The 25,080-nt window shown below is 42.8% G+C and overlaps 2 protein-coding genes across 3 annotated transcripts; both read left to right on the forward strand.

Moving 5' to 3' along the window:
* The first annotated feature begins 1,448 nt into the window (after positions 1-1,448).
* On the forward strand, positions 1,449-17,620 carry coro1cb (coronin, actin binding protein, 1Cb). Of its 2 annotated transcripts, none has more exons than XM_040053483.1 (11): positions 1,449-3,779; positions 10,209-10,408; positions 12,852-12,974; positions 13,239-13,368; positions 13,584-13,765; positions 13,856-13,975; positions 14,303-14,407; positions 14,517-14,662; positions 15,861-15,918; positions 16,054-16,296; positions 16,625-17,620. In XM_040053483.1, the coding sequence occupies exons 1-11, from the start codon at positions 1,463-1,465 to the stop codon at positions 16,742-16,744; spliced, it is 3,744 nt and encodes a 1,247-aa protein (XP_039909417.1). In that variant the 5' UTR covers positions 1,449-1,462; the 3' UTR covers positions 16,745-17,620. The 2 variants fall into 2 exon arrangements, with proteins under 2 accessions (XP_039909417.1, XP_039909418.1); XM_040053484.1 differs by lacking the exon at positions 1,449-3,779 and adding an exon at positions 6,845-7,330 and having other exon boundaries at positions 16,625-16,744.
* A 3,366-nt stretch (positions 17,621-20,986) lies between these two features.
* On the forward strand, positions 20,987-25,064 carry LOC120747529 (flocculation protein FLO11-like). The gene is made up of 4 exons (XM_040053492.1): positions 20,987-21,076; positions 21,190-21,331; positions 21,593-21,696; positions 22,128-25,064. The coding sequence occupies exon 4, from the start codon at positions 22,146-22,148 to the stop codon at positions 23,427-23,429; it is 1,284 nt and encodes a 427-aa protein (XP_039909426.1). The 5' UTR covers positions 20,987-21,076; positions 21,190-21,331; positions 21,593-21,696; positions 22,128-22,145; the 3' UTR covers positions 23,430-25,064.
* The last annotated feature ends 16 nt before the right edge of the window (positions 25,065-25,080 follow it).

A 25,080-nucleotide genomic window follows, 5' to 3' on the forward strand; every position in this document is an offset into this window, starting at 1 on the left:
CACAGATGCCTCCGCCGGCTGCCCTTGTAACACAGCCATCCCAAAATAACACTTTAACACTTTAGATACAGTAAAGCTGCAAGTCGAGCTGTTTTTAGCTGCATAACAGATAACCAGAGCTGGAGAAATAACGATGAATGATGAATTACATCCTACCTTCCCATCAGACACTCACAGTATTATTAAGAGCATTATTTATTTAGTTTTAGATACGTATTTAAACATATTTTTGGATGAACCATCTTCCCATTGGCTATCACTTTAGCATCACTTTATTTAATAGAATAATATATTTTTACATTCAAACAAACAGAATTTTTTTTTAATTGGTAAAGATTCGACACAATCTTTATCTTATGTGAAGGGAGCTAAAACAGGGGTCAAGGTTCAAAGATAACAGTTCTGTTTTTATCTTATTAGGTAGGTAGACAAGCTTAAAAGAAGTGATGAGCCACTTGGTGCTCCTCAGGCGTGAAATGGCTGAAGCAGAAGTACATTCATTCCAAATCCTGAAGAGCTTTGGTCAGTTTCCTCACTCCTTTTTCAGCCAGCAAAATTCGTATTACTATGGCGATTACTCAGTGAGAAAACTTCTCATGCGGCAGCTCATGATTTGGTGTTTGAAATGAAGTCTGTGTGTGCACAAAACTACCTCATGCAACAATACATTCTCCTTGCTTTGCACTTGGTTTGCTTGAAAGCTAAGAATACCAATTCCACATAACACTGAAGCCCGTTAAGCTGTTTTCCCCTTTGTAATAATGGACCTTACACCATCCATCATCATGTCTGTGGTTAAACTCTGTTCTCATCAGACCCTGGACAAACAGTTCCAGCTGACCTTTCTCTAAATCCCGTCACCAAAACAATCACAAACATTTACAGACAGTCTGAAGGCAGGCACGCACAGCACAAACACGCCTTGTCTCAGAAGCAGTAATTGACAGCGCATGACGCCTCACAAAGGCACAAGCTTGACTAAAATGTATTTTCTTGCATTCACAAATTATACAAAACATGGATTAGATGCTACTGAATGCTTATTAATGTAGTGATTTAGGTGTTATGTGTTTGTTCAGTGATATTAGATTTGTTCAGACTGCCTTGTCTGACCTTGGCACCTGGCAGCTGACCTCCTATATAACTCGTCATGTTTCCTTTTTGGCCTCCTGACTCATTGGCAGCAGCCAGACCCACTTTAATTATAGCCGCCACAGCATTCCTCTTTGACAGAATAGGAAGAGATAGAGCGAGAGAGGCCTCAGGAGGGCAGGTGTGAACAGTGCAGAAGATTATGCAAAAATAGAGAAAGACTCAAGATAGTTGATAATGGTAGCGTCTGTTGTGTGATTTCATCTCACTGGGATGGGCAGGCAAGCCATCCGCGTGACTTCATTATGCCATGCTGAATCTTGAAGTGTCCCTAACGCTCTTTTCCTAATGCTAAGACAGAGCAACAGCCATGGGCCAGAAGCTGGAGAGGCTGTCGGAAAAAGACGAAGACTCACTTGATAACTCTGACTGTTCAGAGCAAACCGGAGATACACAGCAGACAGAGGTAGCAGAACAAGACGAGGGCAAACACCAGGATGATGGCAGTTTTGTCACCCCGCGGGGTATTGGTGAGATTAGTGGGATCAGTGGCAGCAGCCTAGCCACTGGGAAAGCATGGGAGCACACAGTCACATCTCCATGGACAGACCCTCAAAGTGGGCAGCCAATCAGGCCTCTAGGTCAGAAGGAGCACCCTCTGAACACTAGGACAGAGTGGGTGGGTGGAGTAAGTAGAAATACAGAGAAGTCAAAAACTGTCCCGAGGGCTAAGGAGACTAGACAAACGTTTGGCAAAAAGCAAGGCTCTGAGAATAAGGCTGTGGCCTGTGCTGGGACTACAGCCATGGAGAAATCAGCCTCATGCAATCCCACTACTGAGGAAGACTTTGTGGTTCTTGAGAAGGATGAGACGTGGACGTCACCGGAAAGGGAAAACGATATTGTTTTGAGGCACAGGATAAACACAGAAAAGCCTGAATCACTAAATAAAAGAGGAAGTAAGGAAGACACACCTGATATCTGCAATGACGATAACTTTGTACATCCTTCCAAGAATACCCCTCGGGAAAAGGGTAATGAAAAGAAAAGCAGAGGAAACTCTGACACACTTTTAATGGGAGCTGACACACATGCTAGGACTTCACCCACGGTCTGTTTTAAGAGGGAAATGGGTCAACGTTTGGCTGAAGTGACAGGCAGCAGGTGTCAGCTAAAAGGAGCTGGTTGTGTTGGAGCTGGAGCCCAGAGTGAGACAACTGGTAGCGGAATAGCAGAGGGGGAGCAAAACTTGAGAGACCACACCAAGGAGAAAGTTTCTACTGACATCCAGCAGGAGCACCTGTCAACGCTAAACAAATCCAAAAGTCAGGATAAGGAAAGCCACAGTTCGGGGTTTCTTGCACAAAGACAACAAGTGGATCAGTCGTACCAGAACAGATTTGCTGGGGCTGTGTATAAAAGGGCTAAAGCAGGGGTCACGGGCAGTCTTTCAGCATGCACCAAGAAAGATGACAGCCAAGCTGTTAGCAAAGCAGCCAACTCTATAACACCGCTACTGCAAGACAATCCCCCATTTACAGTGGAAGAATGTGATTTGATCCCTAGTCCTCCTCTGCCAGAGAATGGAGGCTGTGATGGAAAGATACAGGTCGCAAGCCTAAAGAAGGAGAGCGAGCTTGTTTGCTTCTCTGCTGTCATCACCCCTCCACCTTTAACTCATGTGATGCCCAATAGAGACACAACAATGGTGAAGCAGCTTGACACAAATGCGGTCAGTTCAACAATGGTACCAGACGCCACGTCTAACAAAGGTGAAGCGGTGACAAAAGAAAAGCCCAAAATCAAAGGTCCACCGCCACCGGTTCCCAAAAAGCCTAAAAATCCATTTATAAAGCTGAAAACTGCACAGTTAATGTCTACAGATGTGCAAAGACGAGGAAAGGAACACCTGCGTTCAGAGGAGAGGGTCAAGAGGAGGCACACTTTTCATTTTAACAGAGACCTTCCGTGCAGCACTCCAGCTAATCAGGACATGTGCTTACTGTGGGATGAAAAGGGCACTTACACTGTGCCAGCTAACATTCGTCGACTTTCTGCTGACCTTAGCCCTTGGGACCATCTTTCACTGAGGCACATGGATGACCGGTATGGAGATATGATTGACTTCGAGTACTGTGTGCGAATGGCAAATCTGTCTCCAGAGGAAGAGACACAAAACTTGGACATGTGGCAGAAAAGAGTATTCCCAGAGAGACTGACCAGAAGTAAATGGTCACCTCCACCCCACGCACAAAAGCCCTCGAATCCATTTGAGACACTTCCCAAACCGGAGGTCACAGCTGAGAATGAAGGTGAAAGACCAAACCCTGCGTCTTCAGGGAAAAAAGAAATAGACCCAGAGGTCCAACCTGAAAGAGTCCACACACAGGTCAGCGACCATAACCACGTTAACTATGCTTACCATAGAGATATAAGTGATCGCAGCACTGAGAGAGATGCAGGGAATGGCAGTGAGATTGGTTCCTACAAGCCTGTGGCAAAAATTATCAGAGAAGCAAACCAAATGCAGAGACATCAGGCCGGACGGGGACCTGAAGGGTCCAAAGCTCCAGTTCGTGTGTCAGAGCAGAGTCCGAGCATCAAAGTATCCCAAATGAAGAACGCCTTTGATGTCCCAAAGAAATCCAAAGAAAGGCCAGCAGAAGTGCAACAGTCTCCAAAGAAAGGTAAGTTCTTACATATATTCTATCAAACCATTTATGCAAGCAATAATGTTGACTTTCACTTAAAATAGTTATCTCGTGGTATATGAAATCTACTAGAAGTGTCGTTTGATCAATTCAAACATTTATGTTCAAAGTAAGGTCATGGTTGTCTACATAACGATGGGCTGATTAAGACTGATGTGCTTGAGTGCCAGTTATTTGGAGGGAAAGTGTTTCCATAATATATTTTCATTTGATAACCCAGAGAAGAATTCGCTGCAGTTTCCTGCAGCTCTAAGAAGTGTCCTTTTGGCCTCTTTAAGTAGTTTGTTTTGGTTTTAAGTCTGACCTTTAAAGTCATAACTCTTGTGGACAGGAGTAAACAGTTGACAGATAGAGTTAGCAGGAGGCTGATGAGTAGTGGAGCTAGATATTTCTTTGAAGAGGTAAAAGCAATAACCAAAAACAGCTCCATATCAGTGTTAATGACACTGTCCTGAATAGCAAAGCCAGTTAACTGTGGGCTAACAAAGCAGTGCTGTTCTGCTTTTGCCAGTATGTTTGTATTTACAGCAAGCCTTTTACTCATGCTGAGTGAAACAGAAGTCTACAATAAGGTCTAGGTAATGAACAGCAGTCACAAACTGCATACTCTAGTTAACCCTGAGGTGTTAATGTGAATATTAATATAATAGACCACCTTATAATCCCAGTGGCAGTCTTGGAAACTGTCCATGATTTTCCCCACCTTCTGTTGACACATACTGGGATAGGCTCCAAAGCCCTTGTCCTTATGTAACAAGCGGGAAAACAAATTGGAAATGCAGCATTAGAAATTAATGAGAAGTCAGTGTTGACCTTTATGAAGACATGATGATGGGAATGAAAGGCCTGAAATAGGCCTGTTACTTTCTTATCTGTCCCAAAGGTCAATAACAACTTTAAAAAAAATTGAATCAGACATGTAATTACTAGACTGCATAAAAACAACTGAACCCTTTATTTTAGGCATCAACTAGCAATAAGGGAAACTGTTTCTATCACAAACATCTACAGATGAGGACAAGTCAAACACACATCTCCTCAGCAAATCCAGCCCATTCTTCTTTGGCAAATCACTCAAGCTCGTCCAGATTTGATCGTATTGTGGCATGAACCTCGCGCTTTAGTTCATGCCACAGATTTTTCTCATTTGTGCAATGCATCAGTAATGTGGAGGTAGTTCTTCACGTGAAGCGGCGTATGTTTTGGGTCGTTGTCGTGTTGGAAGACAAAGCGACAACTCAGATCCAGTTTTGCTGCTGACTGCTTGAGTTTTTCTTTCAAAATCTTCACACATAGTTTTTCTTCATGAGTGCTCCCACCTTAATGAGCTGTCCAGTTCCAGACACACTGAAGAATGCCCACTTCTACCACCATGATCCACTATAGGGACAGTGTTCTTTGGGTTGTATGCTTCTCCCTTCTCTGTGGCCAAAGTTTGGTTTGGTCTCATCTCACCAAAGAACACATTTACATTATTCATAATCTTTCTCCAGGTTGTCCTTGGCATACTTAACTCTGGTTTGAAGGAGTCTCTTCTGCAGAAGTGGAATTTTTCTTGCTCTGCAACCTCACGGTCCCTACCTGTGCAGGGTTCAAGTGATTGTCTTCTTTGAGACTACAATTTTCAACCTTGCTAAGTCATTCACTGATGTCCTGGCAGTTGTTCTGGGGTCTTTATTCGTGTCTTTTTCTAATTTTCTTTCCAGAGTCTTTGACATCTTGTGCTTCCCACCTTAGCTCCCATTCCAGCTTGGCAACACTATGATAACTTTGTATATCGATCTCCTGCTTTGAGAGAATCTTTTTTTTTCTCAAGCCCAAACTGATTTCTTTTGTTTTTGGCACAATGTTTTCTTAAGTAACAGGTCAAACCCTTGCCGGTGTTTTTATACTGTGTGTAAACTGGAAGATAACCCTCAGTTTTAACTTGATTTTACAACCTATAACATTAAAGCACATCATCGCATACCAGTGGTTTGTGCTGTGGCTCAATAAAAAGGTCAGTTTTTGTTTAGAAAATTTTGACAAAAACATTCAATCTCATGGGGGAGGAGATGATACTTTTGTCCTCATCTGTACTTAGCTCATCTGTACTTTGCTTTAACCTCCTAGGACCTGCCGTCCACATATGCGGACATCACATTTTGGGTTATTTAGACCAAAATACTAAATTTTGCTCTACATGGGCCTGATATCCACTTACAAGGACATTATACTGCTACTGTTCTATCAAAATTTTAAATGAATATCCTCATATGTGGCTCTCATTTTTCTTAAAAACAAAAATTGTTTGTTTCTACATTCATCAGGCCTCAATATGCCCAAATATCAAAGAGAAATTAAAAATGCATGTCGTGAAAGAGTTCGGGTCTTAGGAGGTTAAATATGTTCAGTGAAAATATAGTCACTGAATTCAACAAAGGCAGCATTTAATGGCTGATTCCCCTTGTTAGACTGGGTGCGAGAGGTCGGCGGATCAATCCAAATATCGATAGTATCCATATCAACACTGGTATGGGATGGATACTAACGCGATAGGATGAAACCAATACACCTTAAACATCCACTGTGAAAAATGTCCGAACCTTTTGTGCCGACTGTCACGTCTATTTTATTTATGGCCTATAGTACCTATAGCATAACAGAAACAACGAAGGTTGTCCGAAAGTGCTTTAAAGAAAGGCATATTTACATTCCTGGTCTCCAAAAAATAAAAAATAAAATCAAAAATCCCCTTTCAAACTACATAGAAAATTGAAAGGCATTGTGGAAAGTAAAAAATCACAGTGATTTAATGATTATTAAACATAAGGTGTCCGTATAGGTTTAAAGTATTGGTATCGGTAATACTGGCCCTGTATTTACTTGATAGTGGATCAATACCAAAAGTACAGAACAGTACTAATGAGCGCTCGTGCTTTCTTTTTCATGTTTTTGGACAGGACAGGCTGGTAGGTGGGAGGAATGGGACGGAGGGGGAGGGGAGGGACCCTCACACAAAAGATGCTCCTGCTTTTCCACATTTTTTTTGCGCTAAACGAATATTTTCAGAATGTCTCCTTAAACAGAAACACGCGGATACAGTGAAGACACCCAGTTTTCCAGCAAACCCCATCCCATTTATTCAGAAGCAAAGAAAAAAATCCGACTTTTCATTTGCGCATGTGCCGTAGCCAGTCGTCAGCATATTCTATTGAATTCAATAACGAGATGAGAATAGACGAATACTAGACTTCCGCAGGTGAGGACCGAGCTGGAGATGCTCTGTTTGCCATCTGGCATCCTGAAATACCACTAGATTTTTTTTAAACTGCCTCTGGCTACCCATCTGCAGTGAAGAAAGGGGAATAAGAGCATTGCGGCTGGGCTTCTTTTTTTTTTTCTTTTTTTTGGTGGTGAAGTCAAGGGATACTAGCAACGTCCTGCAGGATAAGGGCCCGCCTAAACTACCACATTCATGTGTTGTGATTGATTTGCCCCCTCTCCCCTTCCCCGTGCGTACGAAAAATCTTGCATAGATTTAGGAGGTAAGAAAGAGTGACATTGTGCATTTTGCGTGTTATATATCAGTGGTTTGTTGTGCAGCATCTGTGTAGCTCGTTGGATGGGTTTGAGAATGGGAGCAGCCAAAAAAGAAGGGGGGAAAAAAACCTTTGGGTGGAAATATCTGCACTTGCGTCAGCTGGCAGAGCTCCACCGCAGCTAACTGTTAGCAGCTAGCCGTTAGGATGCAAAACGCGCTGCCCAGCTAGAGCAGCGGTAGTTGATCCCCGGTAAACGCTGAGTGAACCACACATAAACCCCGCATGTGTGAGGAAAAACACTCCCCGCCCGTCGCCTCCTACTCGCAGGCGGTGAAACGCTTGCGTGCCCGCCGCTGCTGGTGACCCAGCCCCGGCCCACCGGCACAGCTGCCGAGCTCCCCCCCTCCCCGGCAGTGCGGCGGAACAGTGTCTGCGGTTATCACCTTCCCCTGAACCGTATAAATTTTAGTCTGTTACACCGTATTTGGTTAAAGCTTAGATTAAACTTCGCTTAGTGCTGTGTTTCTTGGATATCTCTGGGGAACGCTCCCCCAAAACCCTACACTGACCAAAACACACATGTCCGCCCCCCATCCTCTTTTTCTTCTTCTTTAACGTTATGTTAGCCGGTTTTGCTAAAGGCACGTAAAGCTTTTAAATAACGGTAACTATCTACTTTTAAGAGTCTGAAGAGGTCATCTAAAATCACAAGTGAACATTGATTGCTAAATAAAATTATTAATATAACTGATTTAAAGAGGAGAGCGGGGGGCGGAGGGGACATGCGGAGCTTTGTGGTTGTGTCGGCTAACGTTAGCCAGCAACCTTTGTTTAACGCTAGCACAGAGCCTCCAATGAATACGACGTACATGAAATACTCAGCCTTTAATTTTAAAATATATATCCCATGTATGTGGCCATTATTATAAACAAAAGCTGAATTGGATTTAAAGTGGCAGTATCGCACACACCCATTTAATCACAGTTGCCCAGACTGTGAGTATAGCAGCCAGGGAGGCCACACACCTTGGGGGGCTGCTGACTGAGTCTTTTTAGCATCACACACCAAACTGTCCCCGTTCTGACTCTCGGACCACAAAATGTTAGCACTAGTCTTTACCTGCAGCGTCAAGGCTAAATACTGTGTGCTCTGCTGTCTGTAAGGCCACCATCATGATGCTCAGTGATGTGTGTGCTGGGGTTGGGTGGTGGAGGGCAGAGAGCATCATTTTAAATAAGTAGCATCAACTAAAGCCTGCGGGGTTGTGAGGCATCTCATCTTGTCAGGTGAATATGTGGAGTGAAGGTGACTGCTGCTGAATGGAGATCTAATATTGACTGAGGGAACATGCTGTTCTGATGGGCTGTAAACAGCAGCGCGTTGCTGTTCAAGCATTATGCAGCCCTGCAGCAATGTGGTCAGTGTTTGCAGCTTTGGGAATTGCCATGGGAATTTCCAGAGCAAGCATTGTATTTCTAGGAAGAGCAATTCACCACTTCCTTTTATTGCACAAAGGTGTGATAATATTTGCAGATAGAAGTGCTTTTAAGGCATTATCAGTGCTCTCCATATGGGCAGTATAAAATGTGGCTGGTGAGGTAGTTATTTACACACTAAATATGAATTAAAAAGCAGCCACATTATTATACGTGACGCAGCAAAACTACAGAAGAGTGTCAGTCAGTCCTGATCTGTACACATGCGCACAGTCCTGAAGTCTAACCAGCCTGAATAATCAAAGACATCTATTCAGTGTGGGTGTATAATGGGCTTTACAGCGTCAATCTTATCTTGACACATTGAGATTGGTGAGACTGGAGCAGCTCATCCTGTTTTAAATGTCTTTAAAATCAGTAAAACTCTGGAAAACTTATTTGCAAAGCTGGGTTTTTTTTGTTTTTTTAACTAAACTGCCAAAAAATGATGGTAGTCAAAAATAATGCGTGATTCAGCTTTCCATTTTCAGAATCTGTGGCTCGACGTGTGAAAGCAGGTGGGTTTGGTGTGTTGACAGACCTGTGGATGTCAAGAGGGAAAAAAGAAAGCCTGCAGCTTGTGTAACGCTCAGTCGGTTCAGACTGGCACCTTAATTACTGTCCTGAGACAGGATGTTTCCCACATAATTATACAATAAAGCCTGTCACTAAAACGGAATAAAAGTCCTGAATACCGAGAGTTTAGGAATTACAATAGACTGTGCCTAAGACAAGCCAGGGTTAACTTCATGAGATGTCTGCACTTACTACCTGATGACTTGGGCTGAATTCAATAAGAAACGGGGGTAATGTGCTTAAAGACACACAGAGCTCCAGCGTGCATCAACAATTCAGATCATATCCAGAATCTTGGAGCAACAACAGGCCATCTGTGGTGTGCTCACAGGAACTGATGCAGCACTTTAAAAATATAACATCCGCGATGACGGGGCTGAACTTTCGTTGCTGCATCTGAATCAATAGACCTAAAAATACGTTTTGTATGTACATGTTTAAGACTTGAAATGAACCGCCTTGGGTTGTTTTTAATATACCCATCCAATGTGTACGTGTCACACTCGGCATGCAAGATGTGTCTTCTATGGTTTAACTTCATAGCATTTGCCAGTAGGTAGAGCTGACTTGTTTCCTCTGCATGCACAGGACCAAATTTAGTCACTGTTAATGAGCATAATGTGAGATGAGAGTCTGTGCTGGCACTAAACCAAAGTTACCCCGAGGTAACTTTGGTTTAGTGCGTTTACCGGTCTGCACAAATCTGAGGTAATTGTCAGATTTGTGCAGACCAAGAGGCCACTTGGTTTTCACTTGTGTAGCAAATTGTCGTCATTTAATTAGAACATTTGCCTGCAAAATGCACAAAACCCTGACATCCTCTCTGCAGATATGATGCGGCGAGTTGTGCGACAGAGCAAGTTCCGTCACGTGTTCGGCCAGGCCGTGAGGAACGACCAGTGCTACGATGACATCCGCGTGTCCAGGGTCACGTGGGATAGCTCCTTCTGTGCCGTCAACCCCAAGTTTGTCGCCATCATCATAGAGGCCAGCGGGGGAGGTGCTTTTCTTGTACTTCCTCTCCAAAAGGTGAGATGCCTTGCTTCCATCGGTGTCAAAGAGTTGTGAGGGCAGATCCATTTAAATGATATAAGAGAGAATAGAAGTGTGCAGTCGTGTGATGTGATCTGTGATGTTCTTTCTTCCGCTGTGGTGGGAAATCATTTTGTTACAAAATGTGCCTCAAATGATGTTCATGTGATATGATAGTGCAGCGTTTTTTCACTTTAAATGCAGCTCACAGTATCCAAGTGGTAATTCATATTCAGAACTGGCCAAACAAGCTAACACCACGGCAACACTGAATAGATAGAAACAGCTACTGAACAACAGTGTGAAAGCTGTTATACTTTACGCACCTCATGAATAAGAATGCATGTAATTGTTACATTTCAGAGTTCACCACTAATAACTGCAAGAAAAACAAGATTTTGGGGGGGGGGGGCATCTCAGTGACCACCAATTAGTTGTTGATCTACTGAGAGAATGTTTGCATATAAGCAGCACCTGTCAGGGTGCAACATCAAAGAAATTTTAAGTTCTATAACTAGATATGCTCACCGGCCACTTTATTAGGTACTAGTAATAATGGATTGCATTTATATAGCGCTTTTCGAGACCCTCAAAGCGCTTTACACTTCCACTATTCATTCACTCTCACATTCACACACTGGTGGAGGCAGCTACAGTTGTAGCCACAGCTGCCCTGGGGCAGACTGACAGAAGCGAGGCTGCCACATCACGCCATCGGCCCCTCTGGCCAACACCAGTAGGCGGTAGGTGAAGTGTCTTGCCCGGGGACACAACAACCGAGACTGTCCGAGCCGGGGCTCGAACCGGCAACCTTCCGATTGCAAGACGAACTGCCAACTCTTGAGCCACGATCGCCCTCTAGTACGAGAATCTTGGACCACCTTAAGCAGGGTGGGTTGAGATCTGGTGACTGTGGAGACCATTTGAGATATGTGACATGGTGTGTTATCCTGCTGGGAAGAGCCAAAAGAAGATGGGCACACTGAGGCAGGCTGTGGAGTTTCAATGATGGTCAGTTGGTACTAAGGGGCCCAAAGTCTCCCAAGAAAACGTTTCCTGTACCTTTACGCCCCCCCCCCCCCCCCCCCCCCCCCCCCCCCCCCCCCCCCCCCCCCCCCCCCCCCCCCCCCCCCCCCCCCCCCCCCCACACACACACACACACACACACCATGTTGTTTAGATTGAATTTTAACTCTATCACCTGAACTGAGACTCATCAGAGCAAGAATTGTTTTTCCACTCTGTTGTCCAACTTTGTGGAAGCTGTGTAAATTGGGTTCATTTTGTTTTAGTTTAGTTTTGAGCTGACAGGAGTGACACCTGGTTTGGTCTTCTGCTGGTGTAGCACATCTGCTTCAAGGTTTGATCTCTTATATATTAACAGATTATTTTTTTAATATATTTTTTAACTGCTGACATCACCAAAATATTTCCACCCAAAGAAATTCTGCTCACTGGATAGTTTCCCATTGTCTGCAAACCCAAGAGATAGTTGTACAGGGAAAATCCTAGTAGACCAGCAGTTTCTTAAATACTCAGACCAGCACAGCTGGGAACTCGGCTGAAGGCCCATTTGAACTTATGGATATGATGTGATTGAGGTGTTTCATAATGACATTGCAAATGTTTTTGGTCTTAATATCAAAGGCAAAAATTGTGGCTTTAAATGTCAGGTCGGAAAAAAATCTTTTAGAAAACTGTTCCTGGTTCAAAAATTGGACACTGAGAGTGTAAAGCTTACCCAGAGACACAGGGGGTGTTGCAGCACACTCTGTCATTCAGAACATGTGGTGAATTAACCATGAATACCGGCTCTTCAGTGCGCCCCTGCTGTTAGCCTGAGGCGTCATATCTGTAGTAAAAACCATAGATAATCAATGTTTAAATTTGCACGATTCTAAAGCCATTCAGTTTGTGTCATGTTACAGCTGTATCAGTCAACACATAATCCACACAGAGACAGCTGCTCTGACATTATTTTAGGCTGCTTGGATGATTAGGTTATAGTCGCTGCTCAGTGTCCTACATCTGGAGTAAAGTGCTTTTACTTTGAGTCATGTGGAAAAGACAGAAATGACACTTGGATATCAGATTTTAAGTAAATACCCAAAAAGCATTAAACTGATCTCCCGTCTGCAGCAAGTTGTTTTGTAGCTGAATATCAAAGTCACCACCTCCACTTCGGCCACAAATGAATTCAGTCTTTGGAAAACATCGTGAAATGTTAGGTGCTCTTTTTACAGGTTGTAAAGGACTAAATGTGATTAAACAGACTTTTGTGAATGAACATGTGTTTTCTACTAAAATTCAACAGGACTGAATCGCTTCTGTTGGCAATTTTTGCCTATTTTTAACTCCTATCAGCTAGCTAGACTTGACTGCGCTGCCTTAGCTTACACTTTTTGACCTCTTTATAATAAGCTTGTGCTGTGTGTTGTAGACTGGCCGTATAGACAAGGCCTACCCGACAGTATGTGGTCACACAGGCCCAGTGTTGGACATCGAGTGGTGTCCTCATAATGACCATGTCATTGCTAGCAGCTCGGAGGACTGCACAGTCATGGTAAGAACATGACATTTGATTTTTCTTGGGGTTTTTATGGTTTATGCTTTAGTATTTAACAGAGCAGTACTTTAAGTGCAGTTGCCCTTTACAGTTGATGTATTGTGAACTATGTGCTGTATAATATAAGAGAAAATAGGATGTTGTTATAAACTAGAATGGAGTTAATGTACCGCTGTAAAACTTGCACTACTTTCTGTGTAATATTTATTTGAAAAGATCTTTATTCAGCAGATTTTCTCTAACTTTCTTTGTCCGGTGTAGGTCTGGCAGATACCTGAGAACGGGCTGGAATCTCCCCTTTCAGAGCCTGTGGTTGTGTTAGAGGGCCATTCTAAAAGGGTTGGCATTGTGTCTTGGCACCCCACCGCACGCAATGTTCTTCTCAGCGCAGGTAACCTTTACCTGAAGCTTTGGAACAATCCATTCCCTCCAAGTGCAGTAATGCTGCCTGCATGGGTAACTCATCCTCTGCACACAGCTGAACTCCAGATCTGACCGATTATCTCGACCCCCTACCGTCGTTGCATTGCTCCGTGTGGTGTAAAGTGCTGAAAATAAACTCGGACAAAGAGGCGTGTGCACTCACACTGTGCGTGTCCATTTTAGGGTGTGACAATCAGATCATCATCTGGAATGTGGGCACAGGAGAGGCTATGATAAACCTGGAGGACATGCACCCTGATGTTATCTTTAGTGTCAGCTGGAGCCGCAACGGCAGCCTGCTCTGCACCGCCTGCAAGGACAAGAAGGTCCGCGTCATTGACCCTCGTAAAAAAAAGATTGTGGCGGTAAGTGAAAGCCCTGAGGGATTCGGGGGCTGTAGCGCTTCACTTCAAAGCATTGATCGCCAAACCTGACCAGTGTGTTTCTGTTTTAAGGAGAAGGACAAAGCTCACGAGGGAGCTCGGCCAATGAGAGCAATCTTTTTAGCAGATGGAAACATTTTCACCACTGGATTCAGCCGCATGAGCGAGCGCCAGCTAGCCCTCTGGAAAACTGTATGTCACTGAAGTCATTTAATACTGAACACACTGATACATCACATTACACTGTTATCCTCACGACACTCCTGTCTTTTAAAGTAATGTTAAGGTTAGGGAATTTTTCTTTCTGTTCAATAATACAAGTCAAAATATCAGGGGCATCGTCAGTTTCTCCTGTCCTGATTGGTACAGGAGGAGCATTTATCTGTACTCTGAGGCTATGACACCTCATCTCCAGCTGGGGGCAGTCAAATCAAAGTCTAACAGGGGCAGATCTATTAGATCTGTAAATGTTATCCGACACTATGCTGTCACTACATGGGAGGAATTTTATGTTTCCAGGATAGCATGGATGAACCAATATGTGTTCAAGAGATGGACACCAGTAATGGAGTCCTGCTGCCCTTCTATGACCCCGACACCAACATAGTTTACCTGTGTGGAAAGGTACATCAACCTCTTATTTACAAATGCTTTTCTTTTTTCTTTTTTTATTTGAATTACCCTTCATCACTCTTTTCACAAACGTAACTTTAAGCTGTGAATGTGTCCTCAGGGTGACAGCAGCATTCGGTACTTTGAGATAACTGATGAGGCACCATTCGTTCACTACCTCAACACCTTTTCCACCAAGGAGCCCCAGAGGGGCATGGGGTACATGCCGAAAAGAGGTCTGGATGTCAACAAATGTGAAATAGCAAGGTACAGTAATAATATTTCTACTCGATGTCCAAGGTTAACTAAAAATGAACTAAAAACTACGATTCAATGTGAAAACCCATTTTAGTTCATTAAAAGGAATATGAGACATGTTAAAAAAGTAAGCTAAAGTAATTCTTTTTTGAAATTGGAAAAATGAACTAAAATAAAAATATGAAGGAAATATCATTAGTTTTATTTTCTGTCAAAAATTTACTACAGCTCGCCTGATGAGTGTTTATTGAGACGAGCAAGTCTGTGAGTCGACTGAGCACTCAAAGGACCTTCTTTCTACATATTCACCCATATGCATAGAAGGGCTTTTTTTTTTTTTGTTCTAAGGCTAATCCCGTTTCACCCAACATTTACGCACTTGCGCTCCAATGCGTGTATCAGGGGCAGCTTGGGGTTCCTCGACATGTAGACGCGATCAAATCGCCGACCTTCTGATTGATAGGCGACCTGCTCTACCTCCAGAGCCACAGCCTCCCCAAATTACCAGTAATTCTCAAAGTGGAAAGTCCCCAAGGAGATGTGACTCACAGTTGAGGGAATCATAGAATATTTTTTTTATAAATAATGTAGTTGTGGTATACCATAGAAAGTGTGTTTGTGTGTGTGTGTGTGTGTATATGTAGATGTGGTGGTTATTTCTGCCAGCAAAACAAGTGCGTTAAATTCATAACTCTATTTTTAGCTTAATCCAAACTTCACTCTAAGCCCAAAGCAACCAAATCTGTGTTTCAGATAATATTTAATTTTATGTGACCAACAATCCACAGATGTTCAGTTTCAAAATATTCACACTTTAGACTTCATGTAAAACTCATTTAACATAATGGAAAGTTTTTGTTTTGTTTTTACTGTAAAGCCATAAGGGGGGGAAAAAAACTTCTATAATAGTGACATCTTTTTATTCAAATGTTTAAATGTCTATTGCTTTGGCATTCATTCATATTACATCAATGTGGAAGGCTTTTATCAGTTGGAAAAGCTGTAAAACTTATGAAAATGCAGTTAAAAGTCCCAAGCTTATGTCCCCCTTTATATTTTCTAAAGCTGTCCAGTTGTCCGGATTGGAGTCTTTGTCAGGCCAATTTTAGTCCCTGGCCCTGCTTTAGAAACTAGAAGTAGGAATTCTTTTGATATTTTTGCTCCTCTGACAGCTCGTATTCTTGTCTAATATTAACTTTCTCTGTAGGTTTTACAAATTACACGAGAGAAAATGTGAACCAATCATCATGACAGTCCCACGTAAGGTAAGTCTGTTTATATAGCTTTACCTGCCTGCTGTGCTTCCTTTGCTGCTCTAAAGACCAGGTCCTCTAACTTCTTTTACACCTCAACATTTGTTTTTGTTTTTTTCTCTCCCTGTATCATCTGCACCTGCCCAGTCGGATCTTTTCCAGGACGACCTGTACCCAGACACGGCCGGCCCTGATCCCTCCCTGGAGGCGGAGGGGTGGTTTGCGGGCAAGAACGGTGGGCCCATCCTGATCTCACTGAAAGATGGCTACGTCTCCACAAAGAACCGGGACCTGAAAGTGGTCAAGACGAATGTCCTGGAGAGCAAGCCGGCCACAAAAGCGGAAAATGTCCCGACTGTCCAGAAGCACGCTTCTCCACAATCCTCAGTAGTGAGTGTCGGGACTGAAAAGCCGAATCTGTGTTGTGTAACGTCGTCTCATTACTGCTCCCTCTTTTAGCTGACTTTTCAATTCTCCGATCCCAGTAATTATTATGGTTGGAACAATTCACTAAAATTATGGATCAGCACATACTCGGGTGTTGGAGTCACAATTGAGTGTAACAGCAAAGGAAAATGTTAACTGCTGCAGGGTCTCTATTGCCTGAAGTCAAGAAATAAAAATCACTGTTTCCAAAAAGTTGTTTAAATGTTTAAAATGATAAACGACGTTTTTAAATGGCTTCATGGAGCTAACTCGCTCTGTGTTTTTTGACCAGAAAATGGAAGACAAGCTGGAAGAGGTGCTCCGAGAGTTCAAGTCACTCAGGGACCGCGTCATCCTTCAGGACCGTCGCATCGCCAGACTGGAAGAGCAGGTCGCAAAGGTCGCCATGTAAGACGCGGCCCCTTCCCAGGACCGCTCGTCGTTTTTAGGGAGAGAACCAACCAGATGGGGTCAGCCACGGCCAAATTCAACAGATTCGGCTTCATCGAGCTTGGCGTCGTCCCCGTGACGATTCCAAGCCCACATTCCAAGATGAACTTTTTATCTTTCCTCATCAAAGCCTTCTGTCTCACATTTCGCCCCGACAGCACGGCGGGAAAAGGAAAAACTCTCGCAGCCCGTGTTCACATCTGAAGCAAAGACATTTTTGTTGAAGGAACAGTCTTAATTTTCTTTTATTTCCTTTGTTTTTTTGTTTGTTTTATTTTTTTCAAATTGTGGTTCTTATGTAACGTTTGTACTCTACAACTGTATGTAGCATCAGTATTTCCATTGTTCATTTTTGTGTTGCCAAATATGGATTGTGTGCCATTTCATGCACTGCTTTTACATTTTGTTTTCTTTCTCCTGTTGTACATTCCAGTCACAGCCTGGTAGAATGATATAGCCAACCTGGATTGTTTTTTTGTTTTGTTTTTTAAACAGTATATGCTTCTTCCACCCATCAGTTTGCTCAATGATAATCCATCAGATTTATGAATGTGAAAGAATCCCTTCTTAAAAAAACATTTTATTCCTGATCTTCTGGGCTTTAAATTTAACTGGGGTTTTAATCGAGGGAGAGGGGTGGGAGGGGTGCATCTCTCTGGTGTAAATGTTGTGCAAATGTAGTGGTGCCTCTCGTCACTGTCAAGGGTCAAAGGTTGCCCTCTCCAGTGTATATTGGTGTTGGGAAGGGACCACTCACCCAGCTCGTGTTTCACTCAAACCCCTCCCCCTGACGAACAGTTCTGTGCACATAATAAAGATTTTACACATGGGAACCCTCCACCTGCCTCCGTTTATTCTTATCTTTTTGGTGCGTCAATCCAAACCCATCATGCTGTCTGATTCAAGTTCTCACACTGAAAAATTAAGCGTAGCATTTCAGGGTAGTTTGACAGGCCTCATCTGGAGACGCACTGCGCATCAGTCACTGTTGGCAAGAAGGACATTTGATGACTGCTGTAAGTGTGATACTATTTAGCATTTCTACCACTTTCCTACATCTCAGGTTTACAAGATCAAGGTAATCTCACAAGGTTGCCAGATTCCATTTTGCTTGTGACAGCTGTAGTTATTTCACAACATTTTACATTCAAATGTGTTGTTACTTGGCTGAAATCATCTTCCTTTGGCTGCTTCCATCTGTTCCCCCTCGCTCCAGTCCTCTACATGTCGTCCTTCACCATGTACATGAATCTTTTCTGTGGTCTTCTTCTCCTCCTGCCTGGCGGATCTATATTCTGTGTCGTTTGCAGTCCCTACATTTCAAATCACTCTCGCCTCCACACTCCTGTCTTCCCTCCTCTCTCGCTGCCTCCATGCATACCTTCTTCCTCTCCTCCTTTGTTTTTAGTCAACAGTAGCACAGCTTCCACTAGCACAGCAGTATCATTGGTGGTCATTGTTATTGTAGGCCTCAGCTGATACTCAATGGAAGTCTAATGGAGGATGCCCTTCCTATTTATCCAGGCTTGGTACCAGTGCTAGCACTACAATGGCCTGTGGGCCCCCGTGACCTTGAATAGTGCAGCCTACAGTATACAAGATCATTTAACCTGTACTCTGAGCTGACCAGCACCTTTATTACAATTCTCTAATGTGTAAATAGACCAATAATGATAATCCAGGAGGCCCCTTGGCACTGTGATGCTTTAAAGAAAAGGTCAGGCTATGTTTTTTCTAAATCTAAAGTAACCTGTGAAGTGGTCTGAAGAGGGACTAGATTCCTGCTCCAACTTTGGGCTCTGCTTTCAGAACAGAGGTTCTCAAACTATGAGGGCAGAGCACAGAGCCTCCACAGGGGAGAAGTGGAGGACTAACCTATGCTAAGCTGAGCTAAAATGATTTTTTAAAGGGAAAATTAAGAATTTGGTTTTGCTGTAGTGTTGACTTTAAATACCTTGACCCTTGTAAAGATGGGGAATGTCAGAAGAAATGTTTGCGATCAACTGTTTTAGTATAAAGGGGCAGGGACAGTTATGGGTTAGTTCTGTGCAGAGCCAACACGCAGCTCTGTGGACCATTGTCAACATGTTTACTGTCAGCAGGGGGCAAAAAAAGTGAGGTGGACCAACTGGACTGTGAGCTATTTGTGTTTGTGCTGTTGTTGGTCCATCACTCAGACGACTGAAGTTCAAACTTGCAAAGAGCTCAAGTGAAACTGAGTGTTAAAGATAACTAAATGTGTCCACTGCAGGCCCTGTATGGTCTTTTCTTCGTCTTTTTTTAAATGGTTTTTGTGCCTCTCCTCAGTGGTTAACTCCAGTGGTTCTCCCTTAACTGTTCAGGCCCAATTTTCAACCAATCAGCATTAGCTCTGTGCACAACATCATCCACAAAGAGCCATTGTGAGCTAATGCTGGGTTTTTGCACATCTGCGTATGTTGTATACCTGGAGTCCTTCACACTGCATGGCCAAATATCTATGCACATGGACACACAAGCTTGAATTGCGACTTTGGAGGTGATTCGCAGTTTCTTTAATGGCCATTTGTGGCTCACTTCAAAAGCGAGTCATTCCTCACATATTTGCACGTAAAACCGCTGTCTGTGAGTCACTGAACCTCTGACTGTGCTGGTGCTGCCATTACTGGAGTTATAGTTGTAATATTATGGCCTGCTGTGTGGTTTAGACTGTGAGTGAGTGAAATTATTGTGGTTAATCAGTCTATTACTTTGAGTTAATTAATTGTTAATTAATTGAGCTTTTGGATGGTGCTTGCTTTATTTAGCATCCACCCTATGTCTAAATATGCGGTGTGATTAAAAAGTTCTGGAAATGAGAATAATTCCCATACAAATCAGAAACCTTAACTGATTTCAATTTGAAGGTCATTTCTCTAGACGGCAACAAACTTGTTTATTTCAAACTGACCCCAGTTTCTCCAACTGTAACTTTGAAGAGTCCAGCATTTCCAGGAACAAGGAGTAAGGTCAAGAGCATACGCATCATCTTTTAATACAATTAACAGGGTCATGCACTGTGAATTTCAACACTGGCTGTCAGTGCGCCCTGAGTGGAGGGCAGGGCATTCAGAAGGAAACAACCTTAGTTGTTGTGCAGACCAGCCCACCATTGTGCTCAGGAAGTGAGCTTTTTTCATCCACAACAAAACCACCTTAAACCTACTTTCCAAATCTGCCTTTCTGCGGCTTTGGCCACTTCTTGTTAGTAAAGCTGGAGGCTTACCATTATGAAGAGGCACGGGTACAAGAGGCCCATAACGTATGCATAGGGGCAAAAACAGTACGGACACTTAAAATGGTCCAGAGGTGACTATTAAGGAGGCATCAGCCAGATAAAAAACTAGGGTTTTTTTTTTAGTTTTTTTGGACTGATTTCCAGGATTTTCTTTTTTCTTTAAACACACCTGGTATGATCACTGTTGGCTCCAGAAAAAAATTAATAAATAAAATAAAGCACTGGTTAAAAGCATGGTGCTACACTTCAGACAGCTGCTGCTCAGGAGCAGCTGATCAGAAGGCTCCCGTAGTGTGCATGTCGAAGTTTCCTCAGCAATTAGACGTGTTTGTATTAAGTCGAAAAGGCACTACATAAGTACAGTGTATGGCCATGATTGGACAATTTTGAGTCTGATCTAGAAGATACAGCTGCACAGCTGTATTCTTTAGTCTTAATATTTCTTCCAAAAATCCAACAAGAAAAAAGTCTGTATGCAGTTACAGTTTTACTCAGTGAATTTTCTCATCTAAAGCAGGTTAACAATATCTGACAGCACTGGCACCTAACTATAAATATCCACTATACAATAATAGAAGACAAACTGTAGATATTGACAGTGAGATTTAGCCAATATTGATGGATTATTTTAAGCCACATGTAATCATCTAACTGCTCAATGTTTTAGATAAAGAGCTTCGTTGCATGATCTGTATAGATCTATGTTGTCAGTTTTTCAATTTGGTAGTTTTGTGTGTGTGTGTGTGTGTGTGTGTGTGTCTGTGTGTGTGTGTGTTTGTTTGTTTGTTTGTTTTGTTCACTTCTTGGCAACGGAACAAAAAAAAATCTCATTTTTGTGTCACTGTCTTTTAAAGCTTGCGTTTTGCTTTTTTTGTAGCCACATCTCAGTGTGACTCACCAGTACAGGAAGTGACGGTTATCATTTCCACAGAAGATGAGCATTTCAGTTTCCCCAGCGTGCAAATGTGGGTGTCCAAGCTTCTTGTGAGGTGACTGTTACAAGGTGACAGGCTTTCAATTCATAAGACACCAAATCAGGTATCCGTCTATTACACACGATCCATCCATCGTATATACGTTTATATGTAACTGTGTGTCCTGTCGCTGTGGTTAACCATGATATGCGCATGACATGTAGCTTTAAATCTTAGACAGAAATGTGACCATAGGGTGACATGGGGGAAGCATCTGAGCAGTTTGCAGAACTGAGTACTTCCTGTTACGTTAGATGAAGTAGTAATCAGACTGGCCAAAGAGCAACAACTGATCCATTCTGAGCTTTCCATCAGAAAGGTAAGACAGATCTTCTGCTACATACCCGATTATAGCTGACAGGACTTGGTTATGTCTTCAGATGTTATTTTTTATAAAAATGATAAAAACGAAACAAGGTTGTGAAACGGTTTGCCTCCTGGCTGATGCAAGCTTAAGCTGTGTGCTTCAAAAGGAACTGTCTGTATCTGAAAACATTACATAGTGCCGTGTTGGGTTTTTCAAAAAAAAAAAAAAGTGTGAACATTTCCTGTTTTCTTTTATTCTCTTCTTTCTGTCAAGCACCTACAGTCAGTACTGCGAGACTGTCCTCTGAGAGTGGCTGAAATGAGCTGAACTTTTATCACTTTTCGTCCTCACCCGTGCTCTGTTCCACCTGCAGACAGGTAAGACACGTCCACTGCTGTGGTTAAACTTTTCTGACTTAAGGATCTACCGCTTATCTCGTTATGTTTAATGGTGCCAGATAAGTTCTGGCACAGGAGTCCGATTTATCAGATTTTATTTCTCTCTACATATTTTACATTTTGGTTTGTTTTTTTGTTTTTGTTTTTTAAAGATTAGAATTTTCTCTGACTGAAAATACAAAATGTGAATCCCCTGCCAGTCTGCTTAAAAGTTTTCACATTTAATATTCAGTGCTATACTTTTGAGTTTTGGTGTGAACTTCAAGCAAAGGGTGTGGTGACAGACACATGATTGCCTCATCACACGATGTAACTGGTACACTTGACACAATGATTTTTCCTCCCATGTATCTTTTTTCCATGTATCTTTTTTTTTTTTTTTAAACTTTTAACTCATTCTGCAATTTCAGATTTAGTTTAACGCAGCTATGACACTCCTCGCCATGAAGACATTTCCAGCCTTTTTATGGGGAATATTCATCGTGGCTGCTTCCACCCCAGAAACCAGTGGTTCTACCTACACTGTTGAGCCCAACAAGACAAGCGCCCAGCTGACAACTGCACTTGCGTTTCACAATAAAACAGATTCACACCCTGCAGTGTGGGGAACAACTCACAGACCTGCAGCTACTACCGTTTCTGCAGCGGCACAGAGCACAGTGGTAACCACAGTGGAAACTAGCGCGGCAGCTATCAGTAACAAAACTAAAAGCTCCAGTGACAGTGTAGTCACTTTGATTCCTACAAGCCCTGCAGCAGCAGTCACAAGCAGCTCCGCTCCGCAGTTACTTCATACCTCCACAGCTTTGATTGAAACTCAACCCTCCCACCAAGTGACCATGAAAGAAACAACAACACATGCAGAGGACGGGTCCCATCCACAGTCAACCACAGCGCCAGACACCACTGCTCCTGCAACATTCTCATCAACAGCAGCTGTGTCTTCTCCACAGCCCACATCCATCACTGAGTCTGAAATGACATCAGTGTTACCATCCACTTTCTCTTCTGAGAAATCTACTGCAGCTCCAGGCACTCAGAACCTCAGCAGCCTTTCAGTTTCTACTGCAAGCCCATTGACGGCAGAGTCGATCTCAGAGACAACACGTGTGCCACAGGTGTCCACCTCTTTGCCCCCCACAACAGCCAAGACACTGAAAACCAGCCCTGAGATTTCATCTGCAACTCAGTCCGTTTCTGCCTCGAGTTCTTCTATCTCCACACAGTCAAATGCTACCTCTACGTCAACTGAATCTCCCAACTCCACCATTGCAATAATCCCGTTCCCCCGTAGGCCCACGGTGTTACCACATCCAATAACTAAGCCAGTCCCAGCTACTAAATCACCACACGGTGAAATCTCAAAATCAACCCCCAGCACCGAGGTTCAACCCTGCTTGACCCAGAATGTGGTGAAGCAGTGCCTCATTGTCATCGCCTGCTTGGCTTTGGTGTGCACAATCTTTATCTTTACTACCATTGTCCTCTGCGCCAAACTGTCATCGAGGAAGCGCAAGCGCAAACCTCAAAAGGAAACGGAAATGATGTGCATTTCTGCTCTGCTGCCCGAGAGGAGTTACAACTATACGAGACAGCACAATCCGGTGCCCAATGGCGTCTTGGTGATGCCAAGGGCTGAAGACAGCGATGACGAGGTGGGAGATAATCTGACTCTCAGCAGCTTCCTTCCAGAGAATGATCGCTACGTGTAGATGGATTTTACTATGCTTTCATCTGTTTGCTATCAGTCAGCATGGAAATAGCTGCTTTTTGAATAAACTCCTGCTTCCCCTTTGATATTACTGGTTTTGCTTCAGTACCTGCCGTATTTCAGTGGAGGAAGAGAAAAACCACAAACAGACAAACATTCACGGTTTCATGTGCAAGTGCCTGTAACTGCATGTGGTATTTGACAAGGTCTGTGTTTTTTGCATGACTTTAGCATGACTTTGAAGAGTGATCAAAGTTTGTTTTTTGTTTTTTTTTCATCCGGAGCTGAGCCCTGCTGGTATTTCACTTTACGACAGGGGACAGGAAGACTTGCTGTGCAAAGGGATATTATTGCTCTGTTCAGACACTGTTCAGTTTACAAGAACTATCCAGGTGGCTGAACGCTTAAAGGGACAGTTCAGCCTCAAGTCAAATTTACATGTTGTTCTGCTGGCCTGTAGTGCTCTTTGTCCACCTGATGTGCCGGTGTTTGCAGATATTTACTGTAGCGTTGCCTTCCTTGTCTTGAATATACCAGAACCAGGTTACAACTGACTTCTGCTACTCATTGCAAATTTCTTTTTTCAAGAAATCATCCTCAAATGGTGTTGTGAGCAGTTTTATGCAGGAACTATGTCTTTTCAACCTAACTGCATCAGCCAGTCAAAAGCTAATATCACACCTCAGCTAAGGGGGAAACAATCCGTGTTTACATCCTGTCACAACGTCGTTGTGCAGTGGCACACTTCCATCTGCAAAGTGATGCAATTGGCTGGTGCACTTTAGAAAAAAGAAAATGTAACCACACAAAACTGCTCGTTATGGTGGATTTATTTTCCATAAGTGGGTTGTTATGATTGATAAGAGCCAGGGAGGTTTCAAAGACAGTTTTTGAAGCTGTGAGCACCATAATTTTAATATCTAGCACCATTATATTAAATAAAAAAAGTGAGATAAGAGAAAAAACAAGAGATGGATACCACCAATTTTGTGTAATTCACACCAAAAGATGAACAGATACATAGATGGTTGAACGCTTGATGATGTAATGACCCTCTTGTCAGTTTGTCTTGGTAGGTCATGTGACCCTGGCATGGAGCTAACATGGCTTAGTTGTAGGGTTTTCATTCATCAGGGGCTGATTGTGGCATATAAGGAGCAGTCCTGGTGACTCTTTGTGTCTCCTGTCCTCTCCTCTTCTGTATGGACTCCCTGCAAGCCTGTAAGAAAATAGGGTCACCCGACTAGGCCACCTTCGGTCCACCTGAGTATCACATGACCTATAAAAACAAACCGACATGGGGGTCATCACAATGCACAAAACTAATTTCATGTTGTTTAAGTGTGTGTGAAGAGATCTACTTTCTGATAATTTATTAAATAAATGTCTTTGTTAACTTTAATATTTTAGTAACTCTTCAGGTTAAGAGTCATAATGAAAAAAAGAATAAAACATTTCTGCAAACTTAGAACTGATCACTTCTCAGTGTAGAAGTTAAACATATTCTGTGGTTCTCTCATGACAACCAAAGTTTGGGGAACTTATCTGAAAGATTTCCTCAAAACGATTATGCCTTGCAATCCATATTGTGCTTAGTGTTATGAATATTTTCAACATTAAAAGTAGCCTTTTTAATTAAAAAAAAAAACTGT

This window comes from Simochromis diagramma, unplaced genomic scaffold, assembly GCF_900408965.1.
Source record: "Simochromis diagramma unplaced genomic scaffold, fSimDia1.1 OVJJ01000596.1, whole genome shotgun sequence".
NCBI classification, from domain to species: domain Eukaryota; kingdom Metazoa; phylum Chordata; class Actinopteri; order Cichliformes; family Cichlidae; genus Simochromis; species Simochromis diagramma.